This window comes from Anoplophora glabripennis, unplaced genomic scaffold (genome assembly GCF_000390285.2).
Source record: "Anoplophora glabripennis isolate ALB-LARVAE unplaced genomic scaffold, Agla_2.0 scaffold215, whole genome shotgun sequence".
Lineage (NCBI taxonomy): Eukaryota > Metazoa > Arthropoda > Insecta > Coleoptera > Cerambycidae > Anoplophora > Anoplophora glabripennis.
In genome coordinates this window covers 422,040-434,072 of record NW_019416309.1, presented here as the reverse complement: position 1 = coordinate 434,072, position 12,033 = coordinate 422,040, and the positions used below count along the sequence as shown (strand labels likewise).

At 36.2% G+C, this 12,033-nt stretch overlaps 2 protein-coding genes across 2 annotated transcripts in view; both read right to left on the bottom strand.

Moving 5' to 3' along the window:
* The window catches only part of LOC108912195 (midkine-A-like), a 95,384-nt gene extending 93,405 nt beyond the window's left edge, over nt 1-1,979 (bottom strand). Inside the window, exon 1 of the mRNA XM_018717375.1 lies at nt 1,743-1,979. The gene's annotated coding sequence lies outside the window, so the exon portion shown is untranslated. The remainder of the gene's footprint in view (nt 1-1,742) is intronic.
* Nucleotides 1,980-6,300: 4,321 nt separating this feature from the next.
* On the bottom strand, nt 6,301-10,567 carry LOC108912205 (trans-1,2-dihydrobenzene-1,2-diol dehydrogenase-like). The gene is made up of 4 exons (XM_018717385.1): nt 10,312-10,567; nt 7,877-8,168; nt 7,071-7,468; nt 6,301-6,563 (listed from the first exon to the last, which is right to left on the bottom strand). Exons 1-4 carry the CDS (start codon nt 10,511-10,513, stop codon nt 6,448-6,450), a joined length of 1,008 nt encoding a protein of 335 aa, XP_018572901.1. The 5' UTR covers nt 10,514-10,567; the 3' UTR covers nt 6,301-6,447.
* Nucleotides 10,568-12,033: the final 1,466 nt, after the last annotated feature.

Here is a 12,033-nt window from a genome sequence, read left to right as displayed (position 1 = left end):
ATGTTTTCTTTTAAGTTGTAGTANCAGTGCATTCGTACGGCATAGTAAAATATAACTTTGAAATAAATATCTTTATTTAAAATCAGGCACGCTGTAGTTTTCTATAATTTTTACATTAGTGAAAATATTTGGAAAATGAAATTTTTTTTATTCTTTCAAGAACCGTTATTTTTGTACGGCATAAAGTTTTTATGTCTTATTTTTCAAATATCTGTCTTGGGTCGAAATGCCGTCAATTTCTATTTAATTAATTTACCCCGCCCAAAATTGGAAAGTTTAATTTTCCGCTGATAACCCATATGCCACGGAGAAATGACGGCATAGTGCTCAAATGTTTTCTTTTAAGTTGTAGTATTTAAGCCATAGCCTAAAATGATTAGGAAAATTTTCCTATCCGGCTCAGTCTATAATATTTATGGTTTGCTTACGAGAAGAGAAGCTACCTGATGAAACAATCCCGAGTGAAATATGGGAACAAAAGGATCTCTTTGTAGTAACTGTTTTTTATGTGATTAGTCTTTGACAAGGGTAATAATAGGACAGCAACAATACAGGATTCTTTGAACATTGTATATCTAGACATATAATTTTTAGTTTTTATTTTGGATAATTATTATTTATGACTAGCTGTAGATATATTTTGAATACCTAGGACCCTTGTTAGACTTCATTTGATGAAATTAAAAAAAAATTGAATTTGTTTGATTTAGCTTAATACTTTTCTCTTGTAGAAAAAAATTGAAACTATAAAAATGTATACATATAAACCAACTATCGATATTCAGAAAATTCTGGTGCAACAAATGTTATCCAAATAAAAACATGAACTTTGCACTGTTATATTCCCAGTCTTGGCAGATTTCCCAGTATTTGGTTAAAACAAAGAGCATTGGACTGCTATCAATAAAAACTCATGAAAACTAATTCATTGGAACTACAGTTTCAATAACACAAAAAACATAAATTAGTAGTAGATAACTGATAAAATTTTCAGTCTGAGTATATGCATTCTGAAGATTTTTGAAATCTCATAATTTACAGATCAACGCCAACTTTGAATATTCAAAGAGTTGTTAATTGTGGTGCAACAAAGGTTACCCAAACAAAAAAAATCACTTTTCAATGCCTCGCTCAAAGAATTTGAAATGCCATCAATAAAACTGATGAAAATTAATTTATTCGAACGACTATTTCAATAAATTGAAAATGTTTTTAAGGGTCAGTTCATTGAATAAAAATCAATGACCAAAGGTAATTAAATGGCAATTAATAACACTCATTGCACTTATCTTCGTTCTTTCCATCAGTTTATGGGCAAATTGAAATCTTAACCACAATGACGATCCAGGTTTTTGTATAAATTTCATGGAATTGGCAATCTTCAACAGAAAAATCGTTCCATTGATTCTTACTTGATTTATAATTCCATCAATTCCAGAAGCTAATACGTCTAAGTAGTTGGTTGTTTGTTCTTAATATCCGATATACAAGAAATTATAATTATTGACAAATAAGCTCCTGGGATTGATCTTAACAATAGTCCTTTGGCTCAAAGGAAATTTTCATGAAGGCATTTTTTATAAAGAAAGGCGGTTTTGGAAGATCACTGGTCATCGCTGCATCAGTTCTTACCAACAAGCACACTCGGATCGTGAATTTTGCCTTTTTTGCGTGCAGGGAGAAGGAAAAGCACCTCGCAGGCGAAAAAAGCGATATAGAAAAACACCCATAAAACAACTCACCTCGCAGTCGCTCCCGGCACTCGTAGATCCCAAAGAAACAGCAGAAATTTCGACCGGGTGCCCGACCGTCCACACTTGCACTATACCTCCTAAACTCGACTCTGTCAACGGAGCAGCAGAAAGACCAGAAGAGATGCTGTGCAGCGCTGGACCGGAGTGTGGCAGAATCGCGCGAGCACGGTAGAGAGGCGAACAGAACGCACGACAGCCGTCTATTGATCACTGCTGAAGCGAGCCGGCGACGGGCGACGGGGTACACGGCGGGATGGATATTCTGTTCCTCTTCGCCTTCTACGTCCGTCCAGGGTCGGCTTCGGGAGCTTGGGGGCGGCGCTGATAAGGGCTGCACTGAGGAACTTTTGTAAGGGAGCTGTAAGCTCGAAAATGTCACCTATTTTTCGAGTCGGTCGATCCTGAACAACAAAATTAAAATTTTACCACACTTTCGAATACGTAGCAGAAACCCAATACGCCTTTATGTAGTTGTTACGTTGTCAATTGGAACCTGTAAATCTTAAAGCACAGGACCGTATGCACTTCTCCTGAAATTTCTTCCTATGCTTTGACCATGACGTATCTCGTAATTTATACTCGAATAGCAGTCCGGTACTGGTAAACCTGTATTGGTCTACTAGGTCGTAAATAATTGTATGGTACACGGGTTCACTTAGCTTCACCAGTGCAGTGCAGAACATTGCTTGGCGGGGTATGTTGTTGGTATAATTATTTATTAATTGATGTTATTATTTGTTCATATCGTAACCAGTAAAGGGTAATAGTTATTAAAATAATGTTCTCTCTGGAGACTCTTTGAAGCTGAGGATATCGAAACAAACTCAGAGTTAAAAACAAAGATTTACACGTACAAAGTCAACGTATTATATTAAATATGTCGGAGTCGTAGGGCTAACTTGGGCGTTAATATCACTACTCGTGTCACTCATCTTCACGAAATAATAAGTAATACTGTAAATGAAAATGATTTAAAATAAAACGTTACAAATAAAGTGCTCGAGGTGTTTTATGACAACAACCAGAGGCTCGATAACGAATCCACGGTCAACAGAATAGCAGTGTACTGACGTCTTCAATGCTCAAGTAGAACTGCCCTCAGTACATATCTCTGTACTTCTCTTCACTCGTCAGGTCAAAATTATTCTCCAATGAACCAATCAAATATAAAGTAATTATAAGGTAAATGCTATCTATACTTTGACCGCGGCTACGTTGAGTGACCCGTAAGTCCCTCCAAACCCTAGCTTGCTATCATAAAACTCGGGAATAACATAACCGGCTTAATTCATAAATAACTATTTCTATGTTTTATGGTTTAGGTACAATTTATAAAAGGGTAATCCCTGAGTAAAGAATTCTTGAATTTTCAAAGTCTTTGAGAAAGACATCTCCGACAAATATATGAATGTCTGATCGAATATTTGTTTTAGTGTAAAAACATTAATAACTAAAAGCTCTTAAGATCTATATTTTTGTTCTGTCAGAGGGCAGATTACTCGTTTGTTTTAACCAGATAAGCTCCTATACAGATTAATAACAGGGGAGTGAAAATATTTTTAATGAGTTTCGTTAGGAACAGCTTTGAAATTTATGAGAGTTTTTTGTTAATGAGAATTAAGATTAGCCATCATTAGAGAAGATTAACAATTTTTTAAAGACTCGACTTTCACTTCCTCCCAAATATATATTTTTTTTCCATTATAAAGTTTAATCAAGATACTGTATCGTTAATTATTACATTAATTTAATTAAATTGACAATAACCAATGATTTTTAAATGCTCTTAATACCAAACTGGCGTATACATTTTAGAATAAACATAACAAAAACGAGTAAAAACATGTTTTGATCTCATTCCCTTATGAGATATACTAAATACTAGAGATGCTGAACTAAAAATTCAACGAACTTAATTTTCCATCACTAGCTTTTCTCAACAAACCTGAAAAATGTATTAAACCGATTCTGTTTACACTTTATTTCAATCCATCCTCGTGATAACACACAAAAAGGCTAATAGTAGAAATGTGGTGTTTGAAAGAATGGCAGTAAGTGTAAAAATCATTTGTATCTTACCAACAGAAGCACATGATGTTGGTTAAAGTGCGGTTAAAGTTAACGCTGCAGTTTTTTTGTCTAAAATAAGAATTCGCGTACAACAGTTTTGTGAGATTATATTTTAACTGAAAACGGCCTCAAGTAGTGAATTCAGTTTTCCAGCTACAACAGATGGTTCCTTGCGTAAAGAAGGAAAAACGATACATCTCTTTAACGGTTTGATCGACATATTTTTTATAATGTATCTCTTGTTTGTGAAAATGCCTATTTTTCAGCCCCGTATTGGCAAATATAGGACTCTCACATTTCAGAATCTAAAACATCAAAATTCAAATTCGATTGCACGTAATTATACCATCAATAAAAGAAAAATAATACAATGACGCTCACCCCTGCCGAAACAATCGATGTAAGGGTTTGTCGAATAGAAGGGGGAATAATTAATCGAGAAAAAATCCAAGGGACCTAACCACCCACCGGCACCGTCCTGTTTTTTGTTCTCCTTCCTTGTATAAATAGATATATTTATAAAGGCGATATCTTGTAATATTCAAATCAATTATGGTGATCTTGATATCACAAATGACTCACCATTTTAGTAGTAGTAGCTCATCAATGACGGAATTACTAGGAATTGTCGAATATAGTCATCAAATGCCAAACATAATTTTAATAGCATTATTTGGGATAGTATATATAACACCAATTAATTAGCGCCAATCAAAATGTGACACGTAATACTGCCGCAGACAGCATTGCCTTATATTTATAGAACAGCGTCTCGCCTAATTTGCCTTGCCCAAATCGACACCCACTAACCACCCCACACTCTGTGGGGTGTAATACGAAACGCTCTAATCAGTCACTAGTGTAATGGGCGGAAAACCTGGAAAGCAACATCTGCATGCGGGCGAGGGCACACATGACAACACCCCTTTTTTACACTGGAACTTAAGTTAAGAGGCTGCCTGTCCGGATAGGCACAAACGCATCAGCAGAGATTACATGAAGTAAAAACATTTTTATTTGCTGTTTATAAAGTATTACATTACATCTTCAAAGTTTTGACTACAACTGACTTGGCTTGATAAGATTTTCTGGAAAAATGTTTCGAATTTGTTTGAATCAACTTAATACTACCATCTAACGATTATTTTTAAATAAATGCATTCAATTTCATTCTAGGAAAAGGTTCGAAGGATATATTGGAGGAACCTGCCCCCCATTCCGCTTACTATGCGCCTGGCCAAGCCCCTTCACCGGGGGTTCAAGATGCAGCAACCCTTAGGCGACTTTTTAATACGTTATCTTTGAATCTCGCCGCCCGCATCCCGAAAGTAGGCCTGTTAAGCATCAGCAGGGGGTTCTCCATGATGAAGTGGCGCCCTGTCGTGCTGACTCGGCCGGCTGATGGGCGCTAATAGCGCCCGCCTAGGCTAATCACAGCAGATTTATGCTGCGATAATCGACATCGGCATGACCTTGAAGATTTATGGGTGCGGAACTGCTGGGGCGTATTAGGGGCGGCAGGCTGTCGATTGACATAAATCTCCCAGATGTGCTGGGCCACTTCATAAGAGTCGTATGAAAAGAATTAAGTTAGTTGGGAACATGAGCGCCGCTAGAGGGCACCAGTGGCGGAAATGGTTTTATATTAAAGGCGTTCTTGCCATTGATCTCTCTAGATGTCGGTCATCTCTGGTGTTGTCTTAAACCGTTGTCGAAAGTGAAAATTTTTGAATTTATATTGTTTGCATAGTCCGTTATTATTTTCTGGTTCAGGCTCTACAGGCGACTTCTTGCTGCGGATTCGGAACATGGGTGAAATTTTGAATTTTACATGACAAAACTTCTATGAGCTAATTTTGCTTCTACAAGACCTCAAGGAAGATAGGGACCTTAAAAACGGTCTTCTCCAAGACATACAGCATTCCACGTATATGCGAAAAAGTATACACGGTGGTCCGAATTTTATGCAGTAAATTTCGAGGGCACATAGATCTCTTTAAAATAGTAGAGGTGTTTGCTTTATAAACATAGGTCTGGAATGGCCTCGTTTTAGAGATACAGGGTGTTGCAGTTGTTAAAAAAAAATTGATTTTTTGTAATATATCTCCGGAATAGATTCATCGATTTTAATAAAATTTAGTACAGATAATGTATGATAGTAGGCCTTGTATTTCCTAAAATATGAGCTCTAAAGGTTCAACCAGTGGTGTACAACTGGACAGGGTCACCCTATTTTTTATAAAAAAAACCTACGCCACTGCATTTTTTCACCTAAATACAGTCTGTCAAAAGTCACGGAAAAATTTCGGAAATTCTTTTGACCCTTTGTTTGCATTCATGTATATAATTAACCAAAGAATCTTATAATAAATATGATAAAGAAATCACTACTAGGACTATCGATTTTCAATTCTAAATGTAATTCACCAGGTAAAGGGTTTTCAATAAATATCCATCTTAAGTTACAAACAAATAATTTAACAGAAACATTATATTTATTTCCAGTCACTAAATTGTAATATACATTTTCAAGATATATACATAATTATGCCAACTAAAGTGAAGGAAAAGGAAATGCTAACATCAGATTCGCCAAACCCTTAACGCTTGTTCTCGAGGCCATTTAAATGTCCTGGAAATCCTCAGGATAAGCTACACCCATTTCCTTTCTCAAATAGTCCATTAGCCTGGCTAGTTCAATAGATTCTTCATGAGTAATACACGGGCTTTCTAGTTTGCCTAAAAAAATTAATGAAAGACAATCAAACTATTCAGTCAATTCAGAAAAGATATCACGAACTTTTGAGTTGTAAAATAAACTTTTGATCGTTTCTGAACAAATAAATAGAAAATAATAATAATATCTCTACTCCTCATCCTAACCACGAAAGCAGGCCGCATTTGCGCCCAGGAACGACTTATGCTAGCCCTAACCACCATTCAGTGCAGGAATGAGGGAAACCTGGAAAACCTCATTAATTAGGGGGGTGGTCAAATGCCAACCGGTGTCAATCTCTCACATTGACCCAAGCCAACATTCTTCCACCCTACCATACATGCACAGAGGGTGCCAATCCTCCGTACAAGCATAGCTAATCTACGGTCTACCGGCCGCGGGAAAATGATGCACTATATCTTATTTATTTTATTTTGGCCCGTGTAAAATTTATGTAATAATATTTTTTAGTACCTTGCATTTTGAGAGTCAAACATAGTGAATTTTACCCTTCAGATAAGGATACTAACCCGCCTTAATGCACTGCCTCGCCTCTTCCCCCTCGTAAGACAACCCCACGCTATTCTTGTGCAGGAAACTTTGTGTAGTCTTCGGAAATGGAAACTCCAACACCCCATCGGGCGTAATAAGTCTATCCGGACACCAAAAATCGGGCAGTCTCAAAGTGCCCTTAGTTCCAACAACTATACCCTCGTTGGGCAAACTAACCCTAGCCGAAGTGCTTACCATCGCCATCTTTCCGCCAGGGTATGTGATGATGGCGCCGCAGGATTCGTCGGTGCCGCTTTTGTTTAAATGGCCGTTGACGGCGATTTTGACGGGGGTCAAGCCTCTGAAGATGTACTGCTGGAACTGGAGGATGTAGACTCCTAGATCGAGGATTGCGCCTCCTCCCATATTCAATTCGCTAAAATCAAAATTTTTGGTAATTCGTTGTGTATCTTTATCCACTAAGTTTCAGCTATGATTCAGCTGGCAATTGAAAAAGTATTTAGTATAAAAGACCATTCAAACTAAACTGATAAGGTGGTGAAAAGCAGCGAAGAAATAGAATATATGAGTTATGGTAGACACACACGTGATAGGTATATAAAAACTATAAATTAACTTTCAATCACGGAAAAATTTTTTCACGGAAATTCTTTTGACCCTTTAATTTTTTGCATTAGTTTATATAAATCAAAAGCAAGTTTGAAAGGTACAACACTGTGTCTACCGTATGTACCCCACAAGAAACGATTGGATTCTAGTCCTAACAAAAGATGAAAGGAAAGAAAAGTAACTAGATTTTCGCAGTATTTCAAATTACACGTACGTCAGTCTATCAACGTGCTGCAGAGCGAGACCAAAGTGCAAAGAGGCGAAGAGCACATCTCCAATAGCTCCGCTATCAATAAGTCTTTTCATTTCCTTATAAGCCGGGAAGCAACGGGACCAGATCGCCTCCATTAGGAATAGTTTCCTTTCCCTCGCTATTTGGACTAGTCTTCGCGTTTGTTTTTCATTCAGAGTAAATGGTTTCTCGCACAAAACGTGTTTTCCATGTTCGAGCATCAGCTTGGTTGTATCGAAGTGCTGAGTGTTGAGGTTGCCGACGTAGACGATGTCTGCAAAAATAATATTAATGTATAATTAACTGTAATAACTGTAAATTTTAGGTGACTATGAAGAAATTTTCAGAACACATTTCGATAACAAATTAAATGTTGCCTACTTTCTACTACATTGAGAAGTTTTTAGTGAAATATTCATTTTTCAAAACTCACACCGCTAATACGATTTTTTTGCGTTATCTTCCAAACCCTCTGTAGAGGATGGCTGTAAAATCGCCGTTAGTACAGAATTCTCGCAGTATTACTTGTGTGACACAGATCCCGCCCGAATGCATCACATGTAGCCAGCAGCAAGGTATAATTAGTTCGGTGAGAATTTAGCCAGACTTTACACGTCAGCTGGTGATGTATCAACAACTCTAATCACTCTCCAGCGATGCCCGTTGTTTTGAATGATGACAGCTAACCCTTGCATCGCGGCGTTACATTAAATTAAAAACGTCTGGTATTAGCTAGAGAGTAACTGAAGAGTTTGGTGTAAAAACAGGTGAAGTTCATTTTCTAAAAGATGTGTTAACTGCCTATGAATAAAACGATCTGATGAAATTTCTAAAAAAGGGTGTAATATTTTTTAAATTATTTTAACACCCTGTGTCTTTCTGTCAACCAGTGGCTTTATACTTCAGCCCAAAGGAACACTTCCCTGAAGTTATGACATGAACTTTAAAAACATCCTGGTTTTTCGCTGTTAAATGTTATACAACTATGGGTAATAAAAAGTTTCAGACGTAAACTGCTTATGGTCCTTTATAAAACAAGGTTTTATTAGTTTCGTTGTCTAAATCCATTTCAATTTTTTTAAATGGAAACCTTTTTTTCTTGTCCACAGCTGCATCAAAGTCCATATGTGTAAAGCATTCACATTTGTCGGATTTAATTTTTATATGTTATTTGCAATGTTGAGGACAGGTTAGATATATTTTCTTGCTCTATTAATGAAATTAAAAAGCGGATTCTTTACTGTTAATTTATAGTTTTAATACTTCATTTTTGTTTTTACTTTTTTATTGATTCGTGTTTATCTATATGTATAAGTGAATGTGCGTGCATATGTATCGATATTTTTAGGTATTTATTTATGTGTAATGATTTTATATATTCTATATCTACCATAGTTTTGCTGCTCTAATATATATTTTTCTCTGTGTATATGTATGTATATTATATTATGTCTACTATATTTTGTGCTGGTATATTGCCATGTTCATTTATTATTATTAATTCTATGCATTGACATACATTTTCGAATGCATTGTGTGTTGTATTACTACATTGACTTTGTATTATATAACTGGGCATTTGTCTGTTGAATATGTAGTGAAATAAATAAATAAATATGTATAATATGTTCCATTTCTCCATAACATAAATAGTATTTCTTTGTACAGAATGTCCCATTTTTTCAGGTGTTTTTCCTTCATCTTTTCGGTCTTGTTTCATTAATTTTATAATAACATACATGTTTGACTTAACTAGTTCTATTCAGGTACAACTGTTGTTACCTTTTTGTCCATTTTACATTGTCAGTAACTATAACAAAATAGTACGTAAACCACAGACAAAATAGCTGGCGATAAGCTGACAAAGCAATAGGCAATATTGAATTATGATCAATGAACATAACTAACTCATACACTATGTAGGATATTAATTGATTTTGTAAAAATTTTCTTAAGAAATTGCAGTTCAACCGTTGGTATCCGACATTATACATTTATTGATCCATATTTTGGTGGATTGCCGCGTCATATGTCGGTCCACTGTGTGTGGTTGTAAAATAACGAGCTTTCAAATAAAAACGTGGTCGAAGTTGGCTCTGACACATTGGACGTAGGGCGTAGCTTATAGCGACCAACTTAACCTCATTTCTCAACGAGCTGTATAGCAGCTGTCAGTTTCAATAACAAAGCGGCGATACAGCGCTTTGACAGATGACGTTTAAGTTCATTTGCTATACGCTACGCCCTACGTCCAAATTTTCAGAACCAACTTGACCACATTTTTATTTGAACGCTCGTTATATAATAAAATTTCCCGTTTTTGGAATTCATTATATTAAAAGGGAAATTATAAATGTTTCAATGTCCATAGGCATAAACATAGTTCAAAGAAGAAAAGTGACAGAATTTGTACTTACCTACATCCTCGTCCTTAGCCAGGCCTTCGTATCCTTCGTAGGACTTAGGAATTCCATGATCCGCAGCGAATTTATCGGCCCTATCCTTGGAACCTCCCGCCACCGCGACAACCTGATGATCCGAAATCGGAAACACCGTCAGGGAGGCGACGAAGTCGTGAGATATCCTACCGGCGCCGACAATTCCCCATTTGAGGATCATTTCTAACGATTATTTTTGAGTAACTGTGGCGATCTACCAGGCACAATTAGAAATATATCCTAGCTTGTGAACAGAGTTTAATTCCACTTAATAAACAATGAGCGATAACCTTTTGAATGTATTTTTATTGACAATTAAGCGCTATCTATTGCGTAATTGATAAATTTATTTAAACTGACATGCAAAAATATTAATGAAGAGCAAATACAAATACATGAATGAGGCTGAAAGACGGGTGAAACTCCCGCTCAGATAAAGCCAACAAACTCAGTCCTAATACCGACATCTTTTTCTTTTAATGGGAAATGAAATTCCCGATTCAAAGAAACCACCCTACAACAAAATTACCACGAAGCCAGCAGAGATAAATACGTAACTTAATCTATATAATTAATGAAATAAATGATTAAGAAATCCCTTTGATTCTGAACAAAGGCAAAAAATGGCCCAGAGATTAATCGCTATCCGCTTTTGAGAGCTATAGAGGTCTTTTATCTGACGTCAGGTTATTAATGTGCATAGTTATTGTTAAACGTCTCAAGCACAGAATATCCTGGATGTTCAATAAATAATTGTATTGTAGGATACACAGGGAGCACCAAAAGTTATGCATAAGATTCATATCGTTGTTGTTGCTGATGGAAAAATAATAAAAGATGTTAAATGGGAAATGTTTCTACTTTGCACTGTTTTGATATATTTAATTAAATTAGAAAGTGTGTTAAATATCAGTCATTTAATTAATATTTCCAAGCAAAAGCAACTTCAAATGCTCCTCGAGGTTCCATTCTTGGTCCCTATTATTCAATCCATTTATTACACTTTTTTATTCTACCTTTATAACGAACTATAAAACTACATTTTTTCAAACAATTATTTCAGCCGCATATCAGCCAAAAATAAAGGTTTCACGTCACTTTCAACAAAACATTAGTATTAGGTGCTTATCTCACCTGGATCGAGATAGACGACTGCCCCATATTTTTACCGATATAATGTATGCCTTCCATAATCGAAGCAATAACGTATATCGATGCAAAGGCATCAACCCCCATCCCCTCGTAAATATTCCTCGTGGCCCAGACAATCGTTTCGGAAATTCCAGTAGTAAACTGCTAAAAAATGTTTCGCATTTGTCGAATCTATCGACCCGTTTGTCTTGCAGGGCTCGCGCTGTATTGCCCGGTGTTAGGCAGCGGCGTACCAATTCCGCAGGGACTATTTCGAAACCAAAAAAATAAAATTATTGGCGTTAATTTGATTAATATATAATTAGTATAATCATTATTTACTATTAAACTTAATTATTTGTTTTCTAAGTAGATACTTCAGACACTTGGCGGTCTTTCTTGCTGGAAAGCTCTCAACGAAATAAATTCCGTTCCCCACTCCACAATTTTGCCTACCGTCTGGGTAGTGAGTGTTCACTTGTACACATTGTGTGTCCTGAAGATGTACATGTTAAATAAACGAGATATTGGCTTAATAGCAATACGGTTCTCTTTTTATCCTATCTCGGA

Excerpts from the sequence above, each read along its gene's own strand:
- LOC108912205 (XM_018717385.1), bottom strand. The coding sequence starts at position 10,513 with ATGATCCTCAAATGGGGAATTGTCGGCGCCGGTAGGATATCTCACGAC. Across the intron at positions 7,469-7,876 it reads CAGCACGTTGATAGACTGAC|CGAATTGAATATGGGAGGAG; the intron begins GTACGTGTAATT and ends TTTTGATTTTAG. Across the intron at positions 6,564-7,070 it reads GAGGCAGTGCATTAAGGCGG|GCAAACTAGAAAGCCCGTGT; the intron begins GTTAGTATCCTT and ends TAATTTTTTTAG.